At 43.6% G+C, this 24,031-nt stretch overlaps 2 protein-coding genes across 20 annotated transcripts in view; one reads left to right on the forward strand and one right to left on the reverse strand.

The window, feature by feature from the left end:
• Positions 1-7,397, reverse strand: part of TCF12 (transcription factor 12) — a 138,145-nt gene extending 130,748 nt beyond the window's left edge. For 4 of the 12 annotated variants that reach the window (XM_035131798.3, XM_088657210.1, XM_088657209.1 and 1 more), the window contains exons 1-3: positions 6,656-7,019; positions 5,605-5,701; positions 4,693-4,765 (exon numbers count right to left, since the gene is read on the reverse strand). In XM_035131798.3, the coding sequence (XP_034987689.2) occupies positions 4,693-4,765; positions 5,605-5,685 (154 nt within the window). In that variant the 5' untranslated portion in view covers positions 5,686-5,701; positions 6,656-7,019. Of the gene's footprint in view, positions 1-4,692; positions 4,766-5,565; positions 5,702-6,184; positions 6,459-6,655; positions 7,059-7,188 lie in introns of those variants that run through there. The other 8 variants (XM_088657202.1, XM_035131799.3, XM_035131797.3 and 5 more) reach the window with 5 other exon arrangements.
• An 8,538-nt stretch (positions 7,398-15,935) lies between these two features.
• The window catches only part of ZNF280D (zinc finger protein 280D), a 41,009-nt gene continuing 32,913 nt past the window's right edge, over positions 15,936-24,031 (forward strand). For 2 of the 8 annotated variants that reach the window (XM_035130598.3, XM_088657194.1), the window contains exons 1-4: positions 15,936-16,099; positions 21,652-21,800; positions 23,094-23,159; positions 23,257-23,555. In XM_035130598.3, coding sequence (XP_034986489.1) covers positions 21,659-21,800; positions 23,094-23,159; positions 23,257-23,555 — 507 coding nt within the window. In that variant the 5' untranslated portion in view covers positions 15,936-16,099; positions 21,652-21,658. Of the gene's footprint in view, positions 16,100-16,972; positions 17,091-17,219; positions 17,304-21,651; positions 21,801-23,093; positions 23,160-23,256; positions 23,556-24,031 lie in introns of those variants that run through there. The other 6 variants (XM_035130600.3, XM_088657197.1, XM_088657193.1 and 3 more) reach the window with 5 other exon arrangements.

A 24,031-nucleotide genomic window follows, 5' to 3' on the forward strand; every position in this document is an offset into this window, starting at 1 on the left:
TTTGCAAATTACCAGTAATCTTTGCCTTCTTTTGATTTAAGTTTGAATATTCTAAAAGCTGCTCTACTGACCTGGCTCTGCCCTTGTGGTGAACCTTTTCACCTCTCCACTCCAATTACTATTACATAGGTACAGATAAAGGCAAAGGACCCTTGGACAGTTAAGTCCAATTAAAGACAACTATGATGTGCAGTGCTCATCTTGCTTTCGGGCCAAGGGAGCCAGTGACTCCAGACACCTTACATCTAACAAACAAACAAACAAACAAACAAACAAGTAGTAGAGGTAAATGCCATCATTGATGTAATTTCACTACTGTACTGTACTTTAGTTTAGACCACATCAACCACCCTTATGCGGATTCAGTTTGTGTGTGCACACACACAAACATATATGTACTATATTTTCCTGCGTACAAGACTACTTTTTAACCCAGGAAAATCTTCTCAAAAGTCAGGGGTTGTCTTATACAGTCGTATTTCTTAAATGGCGAATATATCCCAAACTCTATATTTTAACTGAAAAGGTTGGGGGTCGTCTTATTCGCCCAGTCGTCTTATATGCTGGAAAATACGGTAATATATATCCTTATCTCCTGCATTTCCTCAGAGAAGCTCAAGAGGGCTAACAAGTCATAAAACAATTTATCAGTGATCAAACATCAGGAAGCAAAACACAAGCAACAATATTTTTATAAGAACCATTCATGTGGCATCTGCCATAAAGTAAAAAACTTGCCATCTGATACGCAACTGCATGCCATGAGCATACTGATGGCATTTTGTTCCACATCTCTGTAAGTAACCCTTCCCCTTGAAGAGAACCCACACCTAAAGAAACCCATGCAGGAGGCTCCAGGAAGCCAACATCCAGCTGCCAATTCCCTGCGAAGGCAATGTGCTGCAAATATTCATGAAATCCCAGTAAGTGTATCATTATCACATCATGGTAACAGTAACAAACCCCAAAGTACAACTGGGGATGAATCTCTACATCATCTATAGATCGAGGCAGTATCTATGCCAGGGAGGAAATCCTCAGACGCAGGGTCCAAATACAGTGCTCTGGCCCCAAGGCCATACCCCTCATCAGCCCTGCATCCTCTTCAAATTCTTTGTCCTGGCTGGAATGTGCCTTTGAACTGTGGTAATTCATACAGGTGTTTAGAGGCTTTTGACATCTGCATGGCTGCAATGCAGCCTACTTAAGAGTTGTACCCACTGCTCCACCCACTTTTGCCTTTTTCAGTACAAATCACCCAGACTGCTGAAGACACATAGAAAGACAGAAAGGTGTCTTATAGAAACAACAGAAGAGAGGCATTCCAGAATATATTTGGATCCTGAGCCATAAAGAGTTTTATGGGTTAAAACCAGCACTTTGAATTGGGCTTGGACATATACAGCCAGCCAGCATAGTAATAACAGAATTAGTATTATGTGATCTGTGTTATGGTTGCCTCACCTCAAAAAAGGTTATTTTAGAACTGAATTTTTTTCAGAAAAAGGCAACCAAAATAATGAAGGGACTGGAACAACTCCATGACGAAAAGTTACAACACCTACCCTGTTTCTCATATTTTAAGACATACCCATAAAATAAGCCATAGCAGGATTTTTAAGCATTCAAGGAATATAAGCCATACCCCGAAAATAAGACATAGTGATAGGCGCAGCAGCAATGCCGGCTGCGGCAGGAGGAGGGAAAAAATAAGACATCCCTTGAAAATAAGCCATAGTGTGTTTTTTTGAGGAAAAAATAAATATAAGACATGTCTTATAATATGAGAAACACGGTAGGGTTTTTTAGTTTTGTGGTGGGGGGAGGATTAAGGGGGCATGAAAGAGTTTATGTATGATGTACTGAAAGCAGATTGGAAGTTTTTCTCTCTCTCTCATACTGGTAATACTAGAAGCTGGAGCCATCCAATGAAGTTGAATGTTGAAGGATTCAGGGGAGACAAAAAAAGTATTTCTTCACACAGCATAGAGTTATACTATGGAATTTGCTCCCACAAGAGGTAGCCACACCCTCCCATTTGGGTTGCTTTGAAAGTGGATTAAACAAATTCATGATTATTACTGTTAATGTCTACTAGCCATGGTAGTTATGTTCTGCCTCCACTACCCGAGGCAATATAACTCTGAATCTCACTTGGGTCTTGCTTGCAGGCTTCCCATAAGCATCTGGTTGGCCACTGTGAGAACAGGATGCTGGACATGATGTGCTTTTGGCCTGATCTATCAGGGCTCTTCTTAGTAGCAGCACTTCACCATCATCAAGACACAAATGATGAAAGTTTTCTGTGGATGATAACTAAACCATTTTACAACCACAATCTTTCATGCTGACTTCTTTAAGTAGTCACTGAGTATTCAGTGTGACTTATTCAGATATAAATGTGCACAGGATTCCAAACTTACTTCGTGTGACTGCAAATTATTTGCAACAAGTTAAAAAATTAATGTCTCTCACATGTACGTAAAATTCAATTACTGGAAGATTTTGTCAAGTCTCAGTTTTACATTACAGTACAGGCTTTTGAAAGAGACAAATCCATTCAGGTTCGTGTAACAGGTTTTAACAAATTGAGCACAAAGCACAAAACCACCGCTGAGATCCAGAAGATTTACATTAATATTTAACAGGAAGGACGCAGACACGAGGGTTACTTGTGAACATGAACATGTCTGATTTTGAAATTATGGACAAACCTCTCAAAATGTTTAAGGTTATATCATAAACATGACATATATTTCAATACAATAAGCCTCTCACATATTTATGCTGAAAAACAGACTGTCATTCTCTGCTTCCATAACTCTGCTTCAGAAAACTGTGTATACTATGGTACAATTGCAGCTGCTATTTTCTAGGAAATAAGAAAGCCTTGGGAAGCTTCCTGTTTTCAGCCATATTCATTTTCCAAAGAAAAATGGCATATACTTGCAACTCCACATCAAGCTATACAGGAAAATCAAAACACAGTTATGTTTCTTTATTTGTATTCTCCAACAGCAGTCCAATAACCATAGTTACAAGTTTGAAAGTTATGTTTGGCTTAACTATGATTAGAATCATAAAATCATAGAGTTGGAAGAGACCACAAGGGCCATCCAGTCCAACCCCCTGCCAAGCAGGAAACACCATCAAAGCATTCTTGACATATGCCTGTCAAGTCTCTGCTTAAAGACCTCCAAAGAAGGAGACTCCACCACACTCCTTGGTAGCAAATTCCACTGCCGAACAGCTCTTACTGTCAGGAAATTCTTCCTAATTAACAATATCACTGGTGTAGATACAATTCTATTAATAGTTATTTCTTAAATGAAGTAGGGGAAGAAATGTCCACATGACAAAGAAAATTGCAAGCACACAAGGCACTCCAAATCAGTTCACTATGATTCAACACCAGGAAGCATTATGTCTACACTGGGTCTATTATGAAATATATCAAAACCTTTTTAAAATTATCCAACAGCAATCTAAATACCAGTATTAATTTTCATTCAACAATACTTGTTGAGCGTTTAATTCAGACTTTGCTGCAACAATATTAAAAGACTCAAGACTAGTAGACAGACCTGCTTGCTTTTTATCCATTCAGAAGTTAATCTCCTTGGGTAATTCAAGTTTAGATAGAATACCAAAGATTTGTGAGGAAGGAAAAGACTCAGATTCCCAGTTAGATTATGGAAATACTTACTAGATTATCCCTGACAATTAGAAGTCAACACAAATAAAAATGCAACAGTGCTTCCAAAACTAATAATGTAGCATTTGATAGTATGTTTTATTTTCCTTATCTATAAAAGACAACAAGTACAACAGATCAACACAATTCTCCAAAAATGCTTTCCAATAATGCAATCTCATATTCTACACTGGTCAAACTAAAATAGTCATCTATTTTAAATCTGCAGCTCAATTATACCTACTGTGAATTTAAAGTAGGATATGAAAATATACATAACATATACAGGAGAGAGAAGAATGCGAGAATACATGTTTTAGGCACAAGGTTCTAGGAGCACTGGAACACAGAATAACAGCTCTGCACTGCTTCCATTGCAATTTACAGCATTTTTAAAGAAAAGCGTTATCTTCAATACTTAACTCAATTTCAAATTTTATTTCCTCAGCAAATACTTCATCTCCCAATTTAAATGGTTTATGCACACATAAATACACATCTGGTCAATATACAGTACATTATATATTTGCCTCTCTTTTCCTACTTAATTTGACCAGGTGAACTCTAGAAACAAAACGCTGCTTTCCCTATTTAGTTGTACTTTATTCTAGTCTTGCTTTTGCCTTAATTTTGTATAAATTACACAAAAGGCATTCAACTTCAGTATTTTGAATTTTTAAAATTCAAAAGAAATAAGATAATCCCAAATTACTGACAAAAAGACTGAATATCCACATTTTCACGAATACCTGTGTCTTCCTGTAAACCCAATATTCTCAATTGAATTAACCTCTAAACTCATTCCACAGCATCAACAAACTAGAGATTCCTGCAGAAAACTAACTCATTTTTAAAGTGTTAACACTGCATTTGTTTTAACTCCTTGAAAACTATATTTCATCCACAAAAGTTTCTGTCATATACAAATTAAGATTTTCTATATAACACAATACAACAGCATTGCTCTTTAACTTTTATGTTTTTCAGGTGCCTCTTACCTGATCCACTGAACTGGCTGCTTCCTAGTGTTGTTGGTCTGGTTTTTCCACGATTAAGAGGTGGAGAAAACATCTGCAAAACAAGTGGATGCATTTCAGTCAGCATGGAATGAAAACTAATTCAGTTATGTATATTTGGAATGTGAAAAAGCTGGGAATACATTAATAGAAAAAATTAATAATATTAACTGTGCTTAAAAATGTTTCGTAACACAGAGAATTAGTGGTACAATTTTTAAGGTCAGTTACATGGCCAGTTTATTACTCAATATAATAGGTTTATTGGTCAAAATACAACAAATGCAGGATAACCTAACAAAGCCAAGTAAATATTCTGTATTTTACTTTCAAAAAATACACTTGATTTAAATAAAAATAATGTAAGACATTGTGGGACATAATGACTTGCTTCCAATCTAAGATTACAGGGCAAAACAGGAATAAAGATACTAGGGCTGCAATCCTACACAGACTTACCTGGGAGTAAGTCCAATTCAACTCAATGAGGTTTACTTCTGAGCAAACATGCGCAGAATTGAACGGAGACTACAACCCTAATTATGGATACAGGAAAGCAGGTCCCACTCTTCTGAGCAAATAGGATTAGGATTAAGCTGCTTGGGGTCCCCCTCCCCGTTATCTACACTGCATTTTTACAGAAAAACAAACACCCTTTGATCTATCTGTGGAAAACAAACTTGAGAAAAGCTATCCAATGGCTATCTATGGGTCAGCTGGATTTTAACCAGTTAAGATGACTGACCCAAAGCCTTCAATATGGGAGGTTTGTTATTACATCCAAGTTTCCCCTTTGGCTGAGCCAGAAGCAACCAAGCCCTGCACGCAGCTGCCCCACTTCTCGGTCCGCTTTACCGTGGAGAAGCCATAAGAAGACTTCGAAGAATATCCTACCGCGCTGAAGTCCAGCAGGTCGCTCAATTCCTTGTCTGTCCCTATAGCGGCCATCCGCTGCTGCTGAGGATTCATCTTCATCCACTTATGGAGAGTCCTAAGCGGCAACAAAAGGAAAAGGAAGAGGCGCGTTAACCAAAACAAGGACGATGGCATCCTCAGCCTTGAGCAGCCCCTCGCAAAGCCAAAGATCATTCACTCTCCTTTCCCCCCGCATCTCAAAGGCACCCAAAAGCAACAGCAGCAGCACAGCCAACTCCATGGAAGTTTCTTTCCTCCCCCCCACTCCATCCGAGATGTTCGCATCCACAGAGTTTAATCCTTGCCTTGGGGAAGAAAGGCACGCCACTGAACTGGAAGCCCGGGCTAGGGAAGCAGGCAAGAGGGTCCCCCGAAGGTGGGGGGGGTGCCTAACAAGAGTAGTCCAGAAGGGGAAGAATGAAGAGCGCCGAAGCGGAGGCAAAGTCCTCCAAGCAGGCCGAGCAGGGAAGTGAGCGGGTGGGCCGATGGAAAGGCGGGCAGGCGCTCGACTCCCTCCCCTCGACGAGGCTGCGAACAATAAGCAGGATCTCTTGCCCACCTCTCCGCCAGCCAGCCACTTCCGCGCCAGCGAAACACCGTCAGGAACCCGAAGTTTAAGGGGTTTCTGGCGGGAAAGGTAACTGTGTGTGGAGTGCGTGTTAGGAATCGGGGTCACCAATTGTGGGCGGAGGCGTGGAGGGGTCGCTCTTCCTGGAACAATCCCGCCGGCCTGCGCGGAAGAGCGAGAGGACCAACCCTGCCGCCCCTGCTCCCAGAGGGGGTCTCCGAGTCCTGCCCGCCCATCCCGCGGCCCCGGCTGCCTCCCAAAAAAGGGCGCCGGAGCCTCTCAGCACCAGGCTCGATACTGCCCAGACGCGCGCCCCGGGCGGAGACGGCCGTGCGCGTCCCCGCTTCTCCTCCCTCCGAGCCAGGAGGGAGCTCCCTCCGGCCGCCGGCTTCCCTTCCCCTCGGTCCCCACCCCTGCCCGCTTCTCCCTCTCCCTCCCTCCGTGACGCCTGCCTGCCTTTACCCGGTTCCCGGCCCCGCTGCCCGGGTCCAAGTGGCTCTTCTCCTTCTAAGGCGGCGGCGGCGGCAGTGTCACCACCGCCCCGGAGTCAGTCAGAGAAGCAGCAGCAGCGGAGGAAGACGGAGCGGAGGGGCGAGAATGCCGCACGCTCTCCTCTCCCTCAGCCCCGTCCTTCCTTTTCTTTCTTCCTCCTCCCCTCTTCGCGCTCGGCCGCTCCGTCGCCTGCCGCCCGTGTCCTCCCTTTCCTTCCCCCTCCCGTGCCTGCCGGTCTGCCTTTCTTGCCCCCTCCCGTCTCGACAGAACTTGCGGGGCCTCCCCTCAGGCAGACATTTTTGGGCTTCGGGGCCTCAGCACCGCCACGTTCAAGGTTCCTGCTCTGTATCCCTCCGCGCTTGGCGGCGGCGGCGGCAGCAACAGCAACCTCAGCAGCAGCGCCGCGAAGAGCGCGGCGGCGATTAACCCTTCTCTGCCTGGCGAGTGCCGCTGCCGCCGCCTTAATGAGCCCAGCGGCCCTCAGTCTCTGAGAGGTAAAAGACCTGGAGCAGGGAGAAAGCGGGCGCTTCTTCTCCGGCGGTCGGCCTCGTCTCCCTGCCAGGTCCCGCCGCACGCCTCTTCTCCCCTCAGCGAGTGAGGAAGCGGGCGCCGGGGAGCCAGGAAGCCCAGGTGGGCGGGCGGCCCCAGGGCTACTTCCTCCCACCACAGGCGCGCTTCAGGGACCTGGTCTCCAGCCGGCTTCCTTGGCAGTAAGAGCCGCTCTGAGCGCAACGGGACTTGCCCCCGCGGAAGGGCACCGAAGAGGGTCGCGGAGTTTTAACTTCGGCTCAAGCGTTTCGGAACAAACCGGCTGCCTCAGTCTTGATTCTTGGCGGGAAGGGGAGGCTTCGCTTCTTTCCAGAGGGCCAGCGGTGGAAAAGCAACCCCGAGCCTTGTGGCACCCTCAGAATAGCCAAGTCCTGAAGGCTCCACCAGATGCTGTGTTGCTTCGACTTCTCCTGTTAGCTTTGTAACAAAAACATGCAACTTATCCTTAAGATCAGCCACCATACCAGCGGGCTGAAAGGTGACATCAGTTTTCAAAAAGGAATCGTTTGGCCCTCTGGGTGTTGCAGAACTACAACTCCCATTAGCCCCAACAACCATGGGAAGGAAAGATTGGAGTTATTGTTCAGCCACATCTGGATGGCCAAAAGTTCCCCAGTTACAGGCTGGTTAGCTTAAGGTCTGTTCTGGGAAAGTGATGGAAGGCATTATTAAGTACAGAATTATTGAGAGCCACTATAGCTTCTTCTTCACTAACCCTTTTGGGAATGTCAGTAAGCATGCTGATAGCTTACTATGTGTCCTTAGACTTACAAAAAGCTTTTGACAAAGTACGAAAAGGGATTGCAAGGGACTCCAAAACGGATTTCTCCTAACTGGCTGGATGGGAAGTAAAATGACAAATGCAACTCAATGCAAGCAAGTGTAAAGGGCTGGACATGGGGCAAAGAATCCTAGTTTCACATATTCTCATAGTGTCTGAACTGGTGGTGCTTCCCCAGAAATAAAACACTGGGGTTGTAGTAGATACTCCAATGTACCAGTAGATGTTGATCCATTGTGCAGCAGCTGGGGAAAAAGGCAGACTCCACATTAAGAATAATTAGGAAAGGAACTGAAAATAAAAGTGCTAATTATGTATTTCCATGATATACACCTGTGGTGCAACTGAATGTCAAATACTATGATAGTTCTAGTCACCACCTCAGAATGGATATTGTGTGAGCTGGAAATGGTTCAGAAAAGGGCAACCAAAATTACCAGGAGGGAAAAGTTGCAACATATGGGGCTTTTTAGTTTAGAAAAAAGGGTGAGTAAGAGGAGACATAAGAGGTGTATAGAATTATATTTGGTAGGAAGATTTAGGACAGACAAGTACTTATTCACACAGTGCATACTTAAACTATAGAATTAGTTCCCACAAGAAGTAGTGATCCCATTGGATAGCTTTAAAAGAGGATTAGACAAATTCGTGGAGGATAAGGCTATCAGTGTCTATTAGCCATAATGGCTATGTTCTACCTCCATTGTTCAAGATAAAATGTATTTGAATGACAGTTGTCTAATAATCACAGGGGGGGGGGAGAGTGCTGCTGTACTCAGCATGCATGTGTATCTGTTTGGCCATGGTTGTTACGGTCTGCACAAATCTCTCCAAGGCATAGCAGCCTTGGGGGGGGGGGTGATGGCAACTATTTGTGCTGGGTTTCACTCAGGAAACACTGGAAACTGGAAACACTAAGGAAGAGTTACTTTAAATTGGTATTTTTTTTAAAAAAAGGTTGTACAATAAAATACTTAATGACATTTGTATCTCATCCTTCCAAATTTCTTTTAACATGGCAGGGCTTAAAAATGCCCAAGCATACAACATTAAAGCAAATGTGATGGCTGAGCAGCAAAGATGGTGAGGGGGACTTGGAGACTAAGTCACAGTGAGGGCAGGTTGAAGGTGTTGGGTGTGTTGAGCCTGGAAAAGAGGCTTCAAATAGTTCAAGGGCTCTCACATAAATGATGGAGCAAATAGGTTTTCCATTGATCCAGTTGGCAGGAACCGAATGAATGACTTAAAATGCAGGAAAAAGGAGGCAAACAAAACAGGAAGAATGTTGTGATTGTAAGAGTTGTTCAAGTCAACAGTAAACAGCCTACCTTGAAGAAAGGTAGAGATTTATTTGCAGAAGGGGGATGATCAGCTATCAGGGATGCAATAGCAACAGATTTCATCCATTGACAGCAGTGGGGTTCACTAGGTGGTTTTAGAGGTATTACATTATGTTAGTTAATTTATTTCATCTTTGTCATTCAAGTCTTTATTTTTGGTCCACCAAAATAACTGAAGGTTGTTTATGTACAGAGCAGCTAGCATATTGTGTTTGGGTGTGGAAAGATGTATTCAGACCCTTAGCTCTGACCCTGAGGTTGTTGTGAAGATAAAATGAGACAACCTCCTACATATATTGCACTGAGCTTGAAAGAAGTATGGGATAAAAATGTGATCAACAGAAAATAATGTAAAGAGTATTTGCACAAACTCAGGAGCTTGTATGTTACAGGAGGTGATTTACATGTGCCACAGGAGGTAGTGTGGGGCATGACACAAAGAAAGGAAAAAAACACATCAATGTCATGTTACATCTACTTGCTCTGGTACAGACACATCGATTTTACCAACATAGGCATGTCAGCATTTTTAGGATTGGTGCATAAAAAGGTTTAAGTAACGATGACAACAGTATTTGCTTCAGATACAAGCAGTTCGTTATTTTTAATAGTCTGCTCTAAGCCTTTGTGCAATGTGGGGGTGGGAGGAAATCAAATGTGTCACTACCTTTTGAGTCAAGTGTGTGCTAGTGATGGATGAGGCAATGGTACCAATCAATAAGTCACTGCATCGTCAAAAAGCAGTGACAAAATGTCTACAGCGTCTTGGCCACCAGCATGAGCAAATATCTACAGATAATAAACAAAAAATTAAAAACAGCTATGCACTACCCAATCTTGAACAATCCTAACGTCTGAGGAATGTATTCCCAACTAAGTGCACACAACTGTAGTCTTGCAGCACAATTCTATAAATGCCTACTCAAAAGTTAAGTCTCATTGAGTTCAGTGAGGCTTGTATCCAGGAAACTGAGTACTACAGGGTTTGCAGCCCTAATCTGTAGGATTCATGGACTCATTAAAGGTTACAAATGACAAAACTAATCTTTAGTGAAATAAATAACACTGTGCTATTTCTCCTTATTGTATAGTAGGCAACTGATTCTCACCCATTTAAGTTCTTCCAAAGAACCTGGCCTTTTCCACTTCCAAATAAAAAAGCAGGCTTTGTTAGAATTTTTTGAGGGAGCTTCCAATATAAGGAATGACCCATAATCACCTATATATAAGCATTTATACATTGCTCCATTATTCAACTTTGCTTCTGTCACTGGTTGCCATTGTTGTTGTTGTTTAGTCGTTTAGTCGTGTCCGACTCTTCGTGACCCCATGGACCATAGCACGCCAGGCACTCCCGTCTTGCACTGCCTCCCGCAGTTTGGTCAAACTCATGTTCGTAGCTTCGAGAAAACTGTCCAACCATCTTGTCCTCTGTCGTCCCCTTCTCCTAGTGCCCTCAATCTTTCCCAACATCAGGGTCTTTTCCAAGGATTCTTCTCTTCTCATGAGGTGGCCAAAGTATTGGAGCCTCAGCTTCACGATCTGTCCTTCCAGGGAGCACTCAGGGCTTATTTCCTTAAGAATGGATAGGTTTGATCTTCTAGCAGTCCATGGGACTCTCAAGAGTCTCCTCCAGCACCATAATTCAAAAGCATCAATTCTTCGGCGATCAGCCTTCTTGATGGTCCAGCTCTCACTTCCATACATCACTACTGGGAAAACCATAGCTTTAACTATACGGACCTTTGTCGGCAAGGTGATGTCTCTGCTTTTTAAGATGCTGTCTAGGTTTGTCATTGCTTTTCTCCCAAGAAGCAGGCATCTTTTAATTTCGTGACTGCTGTCACCATCTGCAGTGATCAAGGAGCCCAAGAAAGTAAAATCTCTCACTGCCTCCATTTCTTCCCCTTCTATTTGCCAGGAGGTGATGGGACCGGTGGCCATGATCTTGGTTTTTTTGATGTTGAGCTTCAGACCATATTTTGCGCTCTCCTCTTTCACCCTCATTAAAAGGTTCTTTAATTCCTCCTCGCTTTCTGCCATCAAGGTTGTGTCATCTGCATATCTGAGGTTGTTGATATTTCTTCCGGCAATCTTAATTCCGGCTTGGGATTCATCTAGTCCAGCCTTTCGCATGATGAATTCTGCATATAAGTTAAATAAGCAGGGAGACAATATACAACCTTGTCGTACTCCTTTCCCAATTTTGAACCAATCAGTTGTTCCATATCCAGTTCTAACTGTAGCTTCTTGTCCCACATAGAGATTTCTCAGGAGACAGATGAGGTGATCAGGCACTCCCATTTCTTTAAGAACTTGCCATAGTTTGCTGTGGTCGACACAGTCAAAGGCTTTTGCATAGTCAATGAAGCAGAAGTAGACGTTTTTCTGGAACTCTCTTCATTGTTAGCCAAGTGTAGATGTCAGCCATGGGACATACACTGTAAATGGACCAGATCTCTTAAATATCAGTGCTATGTCCTTTGCAAATAAATTTGTCTGTATACATGAAAATAAAAGCAAGGCAGTTGAACTGTCCATCACAATTAAAAACTGGTAGATGCTGTAAGCATTCCCCACTTTCATCCCATAATGTCCATGTAAGCAACTTATTTCTGTGTAACCTGCATTGCGAATATTTGTAGATTTATTTCTCGTTTGTGCATTTGCTGTCCTGGGCTCCTTTGGAAGGAAGTGTGGGTTAAAAATAAAAAATAAATAATAATAGTTTTAGCACAGATGGAAGGAACAGCATTTTACTTTATACAAAGAAATTGGTGATTTCTTAAATCGTTTCCTGATTGAATGGCTTGGCATTTAATACTTCAATTGGAACTGCAACAACTGCAGGGTCAATTTCTCTTTAACGTAGAGTGGCTTTATCCACCAAAAGTATACCTAGTGGGCCCTTAAGGATAACACGGGTTCTTCCCCATAGTGGGAGTTGGCAACCTCTGGACTGACTGAAAGTGTTCTGCTGGCTGGCTATTTGAGGATGCAGTGCAGCTTGCAAAATGTGTCATCTTTGCCACCTGTACTGCAGCATGGTAAGCACAATTATGCGCCCTAACTGGTGTTTGGTCAACGTCAAAACAAGACTTGTGTCCTAGTCATCATCTGGCTTGCTTTATAGCCTACAGTTTCCCAGAATACTAAGACGCCATCTTGGCTCAGCAACACTGGAAGGAACAAGCATCCATTGTGTCAGCCACTCATCTCTTCTCACCATTCCACAGCAACAGAACACTTGGATTTCTTCATTATTTTGAATAGTTATTTTATGATGCTTGCTTTTTCCTATGTGAAGTCTCATGAGGAAGAAAACAAAACAAAACCACCAAAGCAATATAAATGTGCTAGTATTTATTGATGGTCAAGTTTGGTTAATTAGAGCAGTGGGTGTTGATTGAGAGAGATTAATGCTTTATTGATCATACACACCATAGTTTGCTGATTGAAGGTATTTATCTACTGCAATTGACCTCTTTTTTCCCCCTTGCTGCTGCATACCATAGCTACTAATAGTTTGCATTTTATTCAGTTCGGTTTTTTTCCTTTGTGTTAATTGTACTTCTTGACATGTATCTTTAATGAACCTCAGTAAAAAATAATTTTAAAAAATATATTTTGGGACTGAAATTATTTTGTGACGGCAAGAAGAGTGCAGGGGGGACTGCAGCTTTAAATTTGTTAGAATGCAGTGCAGGCATGGTGGCTTTAAATAATATCCACAACTTATTCCCAGTTGTGATTAAAATACTTTATTATATTTACATCCCATCTAGGTCAGCAGTCACCAGCCACTGGCATTCATTGACAAACAGCAAGTGATCAGGGGCCATTAAGCAAGCATCTTCAGCTAAACTGATCAGCTACTCATCATTGCCCATTACAAAGCTAGCAAGCTAAAAATAAATAAAAGCGGAAAGGGCCATCTCTCAGTTGACACCCTAACCCAGGCATCCCCAAACTGCGGCCCTCCAGATGTTTTGGCCTACAACTCCCATGATCCCTAGCTAACAGGACCAGTGGTCGGGGATGATGGGAATTGTAGTCCAAAACATCTGGAGGGCCGAAGTTTGGGGATGCCTGCCCTAACCTTTTACATGCTGTAGTTTCAAGGAGGGGCCTGTTACAGAAAACAATAGCAGATTGTGAAATAGTCCCATTTGAAATAAAGAGCAAATTAAGAGCTATAAAGCTTTAGAGTGGAATGCCTTAACAAACAGAATTTATGTCAGAAAAATCTGTGCTGCTTTTTCTCTTTCCCCCTTTCAGATAGCTCCTTGTCCCAGGAAAATATGGGAGTTGTTGAAAGTATAGGTTACATTTGTTCCCTGATGTAACTATTCTGAATGGAAAGCAGCCTCAGAAAAAATAATGCTGCCACCTTCTCCTGCCATTTTTCTAGCCTTATCAGCTGGCTGAAAAATAAAATATTAGCCTGTCTTCAATTGTCAAAGTGATGAGCTCTTTTCCACTGACTTGAACATGGTCTTCTGAAAAAACTAATTTTGGGGATTGGCAGATCTGGTGGGTAATCCTGGATTCGAGTAAAGTATACGAATAGCTTTCACACGAAAAATGAATAAATATGACATTTTAAAGGATTGTCAAACATGGATAAGTATCTATGTGTTGCAGAAGTTTGACATCTCCACTCCATCTGCCCAAATGTCCAGAACCAGCTTGCTGAGGCAGTGTTGAAATTCTGTAGGGAAATCCTTGCACAAAAAGAAAGATTGCAAGGAAACAGAGTAAATTCCATCAACTAGCTGGTTTAATTAATTAAAATAATACAGATTTTAAGAGAGTTAATCTGAGCTGAGGCCTGTAGCTGAATCAGGTTGCAAATGTGAGCCCAAGAGGTTTAAGGGCACAAAAGGCAGCCATTCAGCTACATTTGGGACGCTTTATACAAGAGATGGGATGCAGGTGGCGCTGTGGGTTAAACTACTGAGCCTGGGGCTTGCCGATCAGAAGGTCGGCAGTTGAATCCCCACTACAGGGTGAGCTCCCGTTGCTCGGTCCCAGCTCCTAATTTCTCTATCACATTCTATATACTGTACTAATAATGGGCTCATTCCCCGAGCGTGGGCCCTAATTGTAGCCAAAATGGTATCATATATGCACAAGAGCGGGTGGCGCTGTGGGTTAAACCACGGAGCCTAGGGCTTGCCAACCAGAAGGTCGGCGATTCGAATCCCCGCAATGGGGTGAGCTCCCGTTGCTCAGTCCCAGCTCCTGCCAACCTAGCAGTTCGAAAGCACGTCAAAGTGCAAGTAGATAAATAGGTACCGCTCCAAGCGGGAAAGTAAACGGCGTTTCCTTGCGCTGCTCTGGTTCGCCAGAAGCAGCTTAGTCATGCTGGCCACATGATCCGGAAGCTGTACGCCGGCTCCCTCGACCAATAACGCGAGATGAGCGCCGCAACCCCAGAGTCGGTCACGACTGGACCTAATGGTCAGGGGTCCCTTTACCTTTATACAAGGGATGGGGGGTGGGATTGAGGTTTCTCTTCATCTGTTTTCTCTTCACTTTCCTCAAGCTAGAAGGGAGTGTTGTGTCCTGGGTGGGTGTGTAGAACAAGATAGCAGCCACGAAAGTAAGAGTCCCACGTGAATGTGGCATTCCTGGCAGCAGGGCTCCTATGTTTCGGGCAGTTGCCTGGCAGGTAATTCAACAGGTTTAGCCTGACTGTCAAGCAGAGTCAGTGCCTTAAAGAGCATGAGAAGTGCATGGCTGCCAAAGGGGCCATTCAGTCTGGCATCCACAGGGACCAACCAGGTGCCCATTATGGGAAGCCCACAAGCAAGATACGCACTCAATAGCAGTCATGTGTCCCAGTTATTTGTCCCCCCCAGTGACTTCACCCCTTTATAAAGCCCTCCAAGCTGGCCGCCATCATCACACACACCCAGAGTTTACCTTTGATGAGGCCCTAAGCTACTGAAGGTAATGGGGCCCTTTATATGTCCAGCTGTCCTCTGCCAACAACAAATCGTGGCTGTTTTTTTTTGTGTGTTGAATATATGCTATATGGTAATTTAAATGGACCTAATAGGTATCTAAAGGTTGCCATGCAACCGATCCATCCATGCAGAAAGTCGGCACCCTATATATAGAAATGAGCAAACCAGTGACATTTTAGGGAGCCGGCTAGCAGGTGGAGCCCATTACTTGTACATCATAGGAGCCTACACAACACAAACGCTGTTGCTGTATGTAAGTTTTTTAATCTTATATTTTGGAAATGTACATCCAGTTTTTCCCCTTTAATCTTTTTGGGGGCCCTAAGCTATAGCTTATTTAGTTTATAAGTAAATCCGGTACCGCTCGACCTCCCCCCACCCCGCCCCGCCCCGTCTTGTGGCGGCCAGTTCCGCAGCCTAAAACCCTCCGCGCCGCGTCGACAGCGCCTTCCTCTTGCGTTATACCCGGAGCTGCCTCCGCCCGCGCGCTCAGCTATCGCCAGGGACTGCGGCCGCCCTGAGGGGAGCGGAGGACGGCCCGGCGGCCTCACGCCACGCCCCTCGCGCGCCCGCCGCCAGGAGGCCGCGAAAGACGAGGAGGAGGAGGAGGAGGAGGAGGAGCTGGAGGCGGCGCTGCTGCTGCCGCTGCCGTTGCTGCCGCGGCGCCTCCACAGGCTCGGCCTGCCCCGCTCTTTCCACCACCCTCCCGGCAGCCCGCGCGTCGCCCCCCCTCCGCCCGCCCCGCTCCTCCTCCTTCCTCAGGCGCAGCACGGTAAGCCCCTTCCTTCCCTCTCTCGCCCGCCCGGCCCGGGCCTGCTCTCCGTCACGGTGGTCCCTCAGGAGGGATTGTTTCCCATGAGACCGCCGCCGCCGCCATCTTGGCTGGGAGGGCAGCCTGGCCTGGCTGTGACCCCGTGGCTTAGGCAGGCCACCTCGCCATCGCCGCCGCCTCCTCCTCCTCGGCAGGCCTGCCTGCGGGGCGGCTGTGCAGAGTGAGGCCTGAACGGGCCTGGGTTTCCCCTGGCGTCGGGGGCCGACGAGGGGAGGCGGGCGAGGGCTGGGCCTGGTTTGGCGGGAAGCTCCCTCTCGGGATGGGGAGAAGGTAGCCTGGAGCCCCGGGGGCGGGGAAGGGGGCGGTGGCGGCCCTCCGCGCAGCATCTCGGGCCCAGCCCCAAGCCATGTCGGGGTTGCACCACTTTCACACAAAGGGCATTCTGGTGTGCTTGGAGGGAAGTAGCGAGCGCTAAGCTAAGCAACTAGCTTTCTGCGCGCTGAGCTCAGGGCCGCCGCCCCCCGGCCCATGTACCCGTTCTGGCTGCTTCAGGCAACCTTGTCCCAGGAAGAATTTGAAGAAAGGCTTGCTGAGCCGGCTGTAGCAAAAGCAGCAGGGAGCCTTAGTTCAGGCACCCCCAAACTTCGGCCCTCCAGATGTTTTGGACTACAATTCCCATCTTCCACGGCCACTGGTCCTGTTAGCTAGGGATCATGGGAGTTGTAGGCCAAAACATCTGGAGTGCTGCAGTTTGGGGATGCCTGCCTTAGTTTGATGGGGAAGGGGGAGGGGTTAAAATAGGTCTGCTCTTGTTGAATAATGTGCTGTTTGAAGTGGGTTAGTTAACACGTGCTTGTTGTTTTTCATAGCAGACTTTCCCGGGAAAGGGGTGGTTGTGGTGAGAAAAATAATAAAGGCCAGGAACCAAGCTTTCAGCTCTCCCTGGATGATCTGTGCAGGGCTGCTACACTTGCAACACTACTTCTTCAAGGTGATCCCAGGATATACAGCAGTTTGTAGCCATTTCAGTTCATTAAGTAGGATTTATAGAATCATATACAGTATTTGTACAGTTGGAGGAGACCCACAGTGTCATCTTGTCCAACTCCCTGCAACATAGGAATCACAGCTGAAGAATCTCTGGCAGATCGTCACCCACCTGTTTTAAGAACCTCCCATGAAGGAGAGCCCACCATCTCCTAAGGTAGTCTGTTCCACTGTCAAACAGCTCAGGCAGTTCCTAATGTTTATTTTGAATCTTCTCTCTTGTAATTTGAATGCATTGGCGTGTGTTCTACTCTCTGCAGCAACTGAAAACAAGGCTTGCTTCATCTTTCATATGACAGTCTTTTAGATATTTGAAGATGGCCATCATATCACCTCTCAGTCTTCTCTTCTCTAGGCTAAACATATGCAAGTCCCTCAACAATTCCTCACAAGGCTTGGTTTCCATACCCTTGAGCTTGCTGGCCACCCTCCTTTGCACACATTCTAACTTGTCAGTATCCTTTAACTGTGATGTCCAAAACTGGACACAGTACTCTAGGTGGGGTATGACAAGAGGAAATGGAGGGGTCCTATTATTTCCCTTGGCCTGTACACTAGACTTTATTAAACCTAGAACAAGCATTATACCCATATCCTTCCATTCTGTTTGTTGCTTAATCAAAGATCTTCTGAAAATTAATTTTATTTATAAGATATATTTATAAACTGGTAACTCGTAAAAAAAAACCAAGTCAGTATACTGTACATTAAAATCATTGAAACTTAATAAAGCTTTAAAATTATAACATGCATAACAAATGACCAACACTATTTATAAATACAAAAGGAAATCAAAATTTTAAAATCCTGAGCTATTAATAATAATAATAATGTGTACCCTGCCAATCTGGCTGGGTTTTCCCAGCTACTCTGGGCGGGTTCCAACAAAGATTAAAAATACAAAGAAATACATTAAAAACTTCCCTGAACAGGGCTGCCTTCAGATGTATTCTAAATGTCAGGTAGTTATTTATCTCTTTGACATCTGATGGGAGGGCGTTCCACAGGGCGGGTGCCACTACCAAGAAGGCCCTCTGTCTGGTTCCCTTCTTGCCATGAGGCTCTCTGTGCTGGACCTTAGTGTCTGGGCAGAACGATTAATATAAGATTATTATAGTAATCATCTTGGAATAACCTTTCTCTTATGTGGAAAAAATGCAGGGGGGCTGTTTCTTCTAATATACTACCAACTGTATGAAATCCATTTTCATTTTAAATCTGAAGATATACGAACAAAACATTGAGTCTGCTGATGGCACCCTCACAAGAACTAAGGAATTGAAGTTAAACTGAGCACAAACATACAAACAAAACACCTTACAGTCTTGAGACATTTCAAGTTACTGATTGGAAGTGGTGTTTTATTGCTAAAACAGAACTGTTTCATTTAAAATTGGTCCAGTTCAGGCATAACTATCTGAATCTATCTGAAAACACACTTTGCTGTTTTCAGTCAGGAATGCTGTTTTATTTGGGGTGGGAAACGTGGCTCTACAGATGCTGCTGGATTAAAATTCCCATCATCCTTGACCATTGGCCATACTGACAAGGACTGATGGGAGATGTAGTCCAAAACATTGAAAGACAAGCTTTTGGAGAGGCCTAGTGAACAGGTCTGCAGCCATAGGTTACTTTTATTGTGTAACTGTAACAGACTGAATATTGAATCTGTGTGTGTGTTTTAAAGAAAGGCTCTCAGTCAGTAAGGTAGTTTTTAATAATAGTGTAGCCTGTCAGACCTTCCATAGTCAGATCATTGAAGGCAGCTTTCTAGCACTAATTGGAACTCTCCCATCATTTGTAAGACAGAGCACTTGGGGAGATACAGCACTGTGCTGCTTATATGGTAAAAAATTATATTTTAAAAAAATGTACACAGCACAGTTGATCCAAAGGCAAAGGAGTCCACATGACATTGTTTAAGAAGAACGTTAACATTTCTGATGTAACAGTTGCCCTTTGCTTTGCCTTATGTGACTTGCATGCTCTAGTCTGTGCTAACAAAAGGACAGACAAAGCTAACTACCAATTCTTATATTTTTAATAGGAGCTCCTTTGCTTTTTTCCTGTATAACCTGAGATCCTAATACTGTACGTTACACACAATGTTAAACACAATGTTAAGGATTCATCCACTGCCATTTTTAGTAAGTTGTAGAGAGGAGTTCAGTGCAGTTATTTCAGCTAAACATTTTTTTTTCATTTAAAAAAAATCTAGGCAGAAGGGTTCTGTAACTCTTAGATTTTTACATTGTGTTGTGAGTTCTAACAAAGATGGTATGTTGTTGCAGTAGACCAACAGAGCCAGGTGTGGTGGTGGTGGCTGTTTGCTTTTTTAGATTACTGTTGTTTTCCGAGCACTGATCCCACCGCATCAGCTATTACCTTAAAAGATACTTCCACCTTGCTGGAATAATGGATTTAACTGAGAAAATCACAAAAAAATCAGTTTCATTTAGGGATTTTCTTTCCTGACTGTAGTTTTCAGATGTTCTCAGCTTTGATTATTTGGGATGTGAAGGGAGAAATACAAACTGCAGAGCAACCTGGCCAAGCTAAGGCCATTAAACAATTGAGGGCCATTGGCAGTGCAAGTTGACTGTCCTTCCCCCCCTGCCCTGAGATGTGAACAGACACTGGGGTAAAGAAGGTTGCCACGGTAACTCTGCATTTGAGGAAAAGGAAAAGGGATTCTGGTAGCAAGATGTTATGGGGAGGAGGAGGAGGAGGAGGAGGAGGAGGAGGAGGAGGAGGAGGAGGAGGAGGAGGAGGAAGAGACTGGGATCCACCTGTGGGCAGGCTGGCTGGGGCAGATTCCTTGGACTCCAGGGCGACACTGCTGTGTGGACAAACCCCCCCTTGAAATGATCATCCGTAAGATCTGGACTTTCGCCATTCAAACGGAAGGTGTAAATAGGTGGATAAACCATATTTCTTAAAGCTACAACAGTCTCTGCTGTGTCTCAGTTCTCCAAAGGATCACAGATCCTGGGACCTCATGAGCTCTTGCCACTGCTCAGCAGAGAGGGGGAGGCATTCAACTTTTGTAACAATAATTATTAAATATGATTTTACTTCTGTTGAAGAATTTAATTCAGTTGACTGCCTTGTTTCTCTGCAAAGAGATTTCACTACTTTTCTGTTTATCCTTCTCTTTGCTGCATGCAAACTGCCCTGCCCACCTGAGTGTTTTTCTAGGAACCATCACTCATTTGTTGTGTGTAAGGTTTGTGTTCAGCTGTTTCAATCCCTGCAATCAGTAATTAGAGAAGTCCTGTGTCTGAAACCTTGGAAAGTTGTTGCCACTTGGGGTAGACAATACAGAATTTAGATCAGGCATCCCCAAACTTCGCCCCTCCAGATGTTTTGGACTACAATTCCCATCATCCCTGACCACTGGTCCTGTTAGCTAGGGATCATGGGAGTTGTAGGCCAAAACATCTGGAGGGCCGCAGTTTGGGGGTGCCTGGTTTAGATGGACCAGGATCTGATTGTGTGTAAGGCAAAGTGTGGCTTGTCAGCATGTGGTTATTAAGCCTTAAGCTCTACAGTTGAGACCTGCTCAGTATTTCTGGTGATAAACCTGCTCTTATTTACCTGAGGCAGAGACAATCTGTAACTTGTAAAGTGAGGAGATACCAAGGCTGCTTCTGGAAAGAAACAGAATACCCTGGATGCAGAGGTTTATGATCACCCCAACCAACCCTGTCAGAAATCCACTCTTTCTCGGGAAGGTACTTGAGTAGGTGGAGGAATCTGGTTCCCTTGATCTGTTGCAGTTCAATAGTCCTGGTTTCAAGACTGTGTTAGCCTTAGTTGCCCTGATGAATAATCTTTTGGGGGGAACCATGCAACCCTCTTGGTTCTGTTCAAATCTTGTAACTTTTGATACCATTGACTACGATTTCTTACTAGACTGGGTTTTGGGTTGGGAGTGGTGTTGCACTGGTTCCCCTGCTACCTATAGGACAGTTTCAGTGGGTGCCATTGGGTTGCTGCACTTGATCTCCTTGGCAGTTGCTCGGTGACATGCTATAGGTATCATTTTGACCCCAGAGCTGTTCAACATCTATATGAATGTGTTTGGAGCATCATTAGGAGATTGGGAGTGTGGTGCCATCAATTTGCATCAATAGGCCCATCTCTCTTTCTCTTTTAAATCTGAGTTGGGTGTGACTATGCTAGCCCTGCACTGGTGCCTGGATTCAGTGGTTGGCTGGATGAGGGCCAGTAAGCTGAGGGGGAATTTTGACATTACAAAGGCCTTTTGGGTGGCTAGTTTCTGGTTCTGGAATTGGGCAGACTGCCTGATCTAGATGGAGTTGCACCTGCCCTCAAGAAACATACGCTTAATCTGGTGGTTATTAATCTGCTTAATTATTTTTGTATTTGTTTATGTTTCGTTTTATTTTACATGATTTATATACCTCTTAATCATTAGAACCTCCAAGTGGTTAATATAAAACCTCTAAGTGGTTTACACAAAACTATTGTTTGTTATCTAGTGCCACGATGGCAGAGCTCTTTATGGAATGCGAAGAGGAAGAGCTTGAGCCATGGCAACAGAAAGGGAAACCAATTGTTGTGGATGATGATGATGACGACGAACCCATATTTGTCGGGGAGATCCTGAGCTCAAAACCATCGAATACCTGTAAGGTGACATTTTTGGAAAAATATTGCTCTTAGTGATATGTCTTATATTGAATGTTTCTGTTCTTGTTGAGGGTTTTCTAGCACCTTGTTATAAATGAAGGGTGCCCCAAAATAAGTGATTTCTGAACAACTACCAGAATGATTTTGTTTTTCTATGTAACTCACAGTGGATGATTGCAACCTGATCATGTCCATATTTCTGACTTCAATATAATTTACTTTTAGTGTGCAGTTGCACCCTTATTTTGACACTTGAGATAAAGGCTTACACAACTAGCACAATCCAAGTTTTTAGGATCCCATTTTAATGAATGACTTGCTCATACAAGTTTTAATTTTTTAGCAAGTGTTGGAGATGTTTTGGGAAACCCAACGGCATAGTCGTACATGTGTGTGGTAAGAACTGCAAGATGAAGATACGGTGGTACCTTGGGTTACAAACACCTTGTGTTACAAACACTTCGGGTTACAAACTCTGCTAACCTATAGTACCACGGGTTAAGAACTTTGCCCCAAGATGAGAACAGAAATCGTATGATGGCGGCGCGGCAGCAGGCCTCATTAACTAAAGTGGTACCTCAGGTTAAGAACAGTTTCAGGTTAAAAACAGACCTCCAGAACGAATTAAGTTCGTAACCAGAGGTACCACTGTACAGGTGAAACTCGGAAAATTAGAATATCGTTGAAAAGTGCATTTATTTCAGTAACACAACTTAAAAGGTGAAACCAATATATGAGATAGATGCATGACATGCAAAGCAAGATATGTCAAGCCTTTATTTGTTGTAATTGTAATTATTTGTCGTTATGCGGGTCAATTATAAATGGAATGTAATTAATGAAATGTAATAGCGATGTTTATTTATGTTTATTTTTGTATTATTGTAACTATTTGTTTTATTAATGTGGAATTTCCAAAAGAAAGCATTTGTAAAAATTAAAAGAATAAAAAATAAAAATTGCATTACTGAAATAAATGCACTTTTCAACGATATTCTAATTTTCCGAGTTTCACCTGTACATTAATTAGACAGGCATACTGAAAAGGACATGCCTATGATTGTCCTACTTCATTCTTAGCGGGTATTTGAAAGGAATTTAGCAACTGGCTTTACTTGTGTGAAGATTGCCAAACATTTGGGTACTTATTTTAGAATTGCTTGTAACTTCATGGTGAGGAGTAGCTTGATTTGTTTGCATTCTCTTCCATATGTTCACACCAGTATATTTTACATCTCCTTACTTTCTAGTTGAACTAATTAACAGACAAACAATTCTCACTTTTAAACAGATATATTGAACAGAGTCAACTCCAGTTCACCACGGATTGGAATGCAGAATGGTGCACCCAAAAGAGGTATTCTGATGTGCTCAATCTGGTGACTTTGTAGAACTGAACTCCTTATAGTCTGAATGTGGTGGAGTTTAATATATTTCATAATTATTTGTGGCAGGTGCTGTGGCTGTTTCTCCAGGGTTTCCCACTGCAACAAGACCTGTAACTAGTACTCTAGCTGTTCAGCCGCAGCCAAGGGTCAGTAATGTTTCAGGAACCTCTCAGGTCTTGCAGAGACCTCTTCCTGGGTGTTCATCACTGCAGGAGGCAGCCAAGGCAAGCACTGGAATATCTCAGCCCATCAATAGATCTGCCACCACTCAATCATTAGCAAGGAACCTCGGCATACCTGTAATGGCTCAGTCTCCATCCAAGCCAGTGGCCACAGTAACAGCACAACCAGTATCATTAAATCGGGTGAGAATTGACCCTTTTATTTTATTCAAAGAGGGGTTTTCTTTTATTAACTGAACAGTGCTGGCATAACAGTACTCATTAAAGACTCTGAAAGTCATTTGGTTTTGCTGACACAGCATAGCTTTGCCTGAAAATTAGCATGTTCAGAAAGAGTAATTTGGGAAAACAAACTGATCAAAAGTTGAACTCTTCAAGACTTTTAAAATAAAATTACTTAATGTTCTTATAATAGTAATCATGACTTTTCATATGGTCTGTATCCTATCATCTCTTTACAATTAGTCATGTTGACTGAGGCTGATGGGAATTGGAGTCTTCTGGAGGACTGTAGATTCCTCCTCTTTGACTTTTATAGATTTTAGAGTTGCAATGTGTAATTAATTAAAACATTTATGGTAATTCACTAAAGAGCTCAGGCTGCTGATTTAAAAGCAAAGAAATCATTACAAGATCTCATAAAAATTGCAGCTGGCATT

Source organism: Zootoca vivipara, chromosome 13, assembly GCF_965207765.1.
Source record: "Zootoca vivipara chromosome 13, rZooViv2.hap1.1, whole genome shotgun sequence".
Taxonomy (NCBI): Eukaryota; Metazoa; Chordata; class Lepidosauria; order Squamata; family Lacertidae; genus Zootoca; species Zootoca vivipara.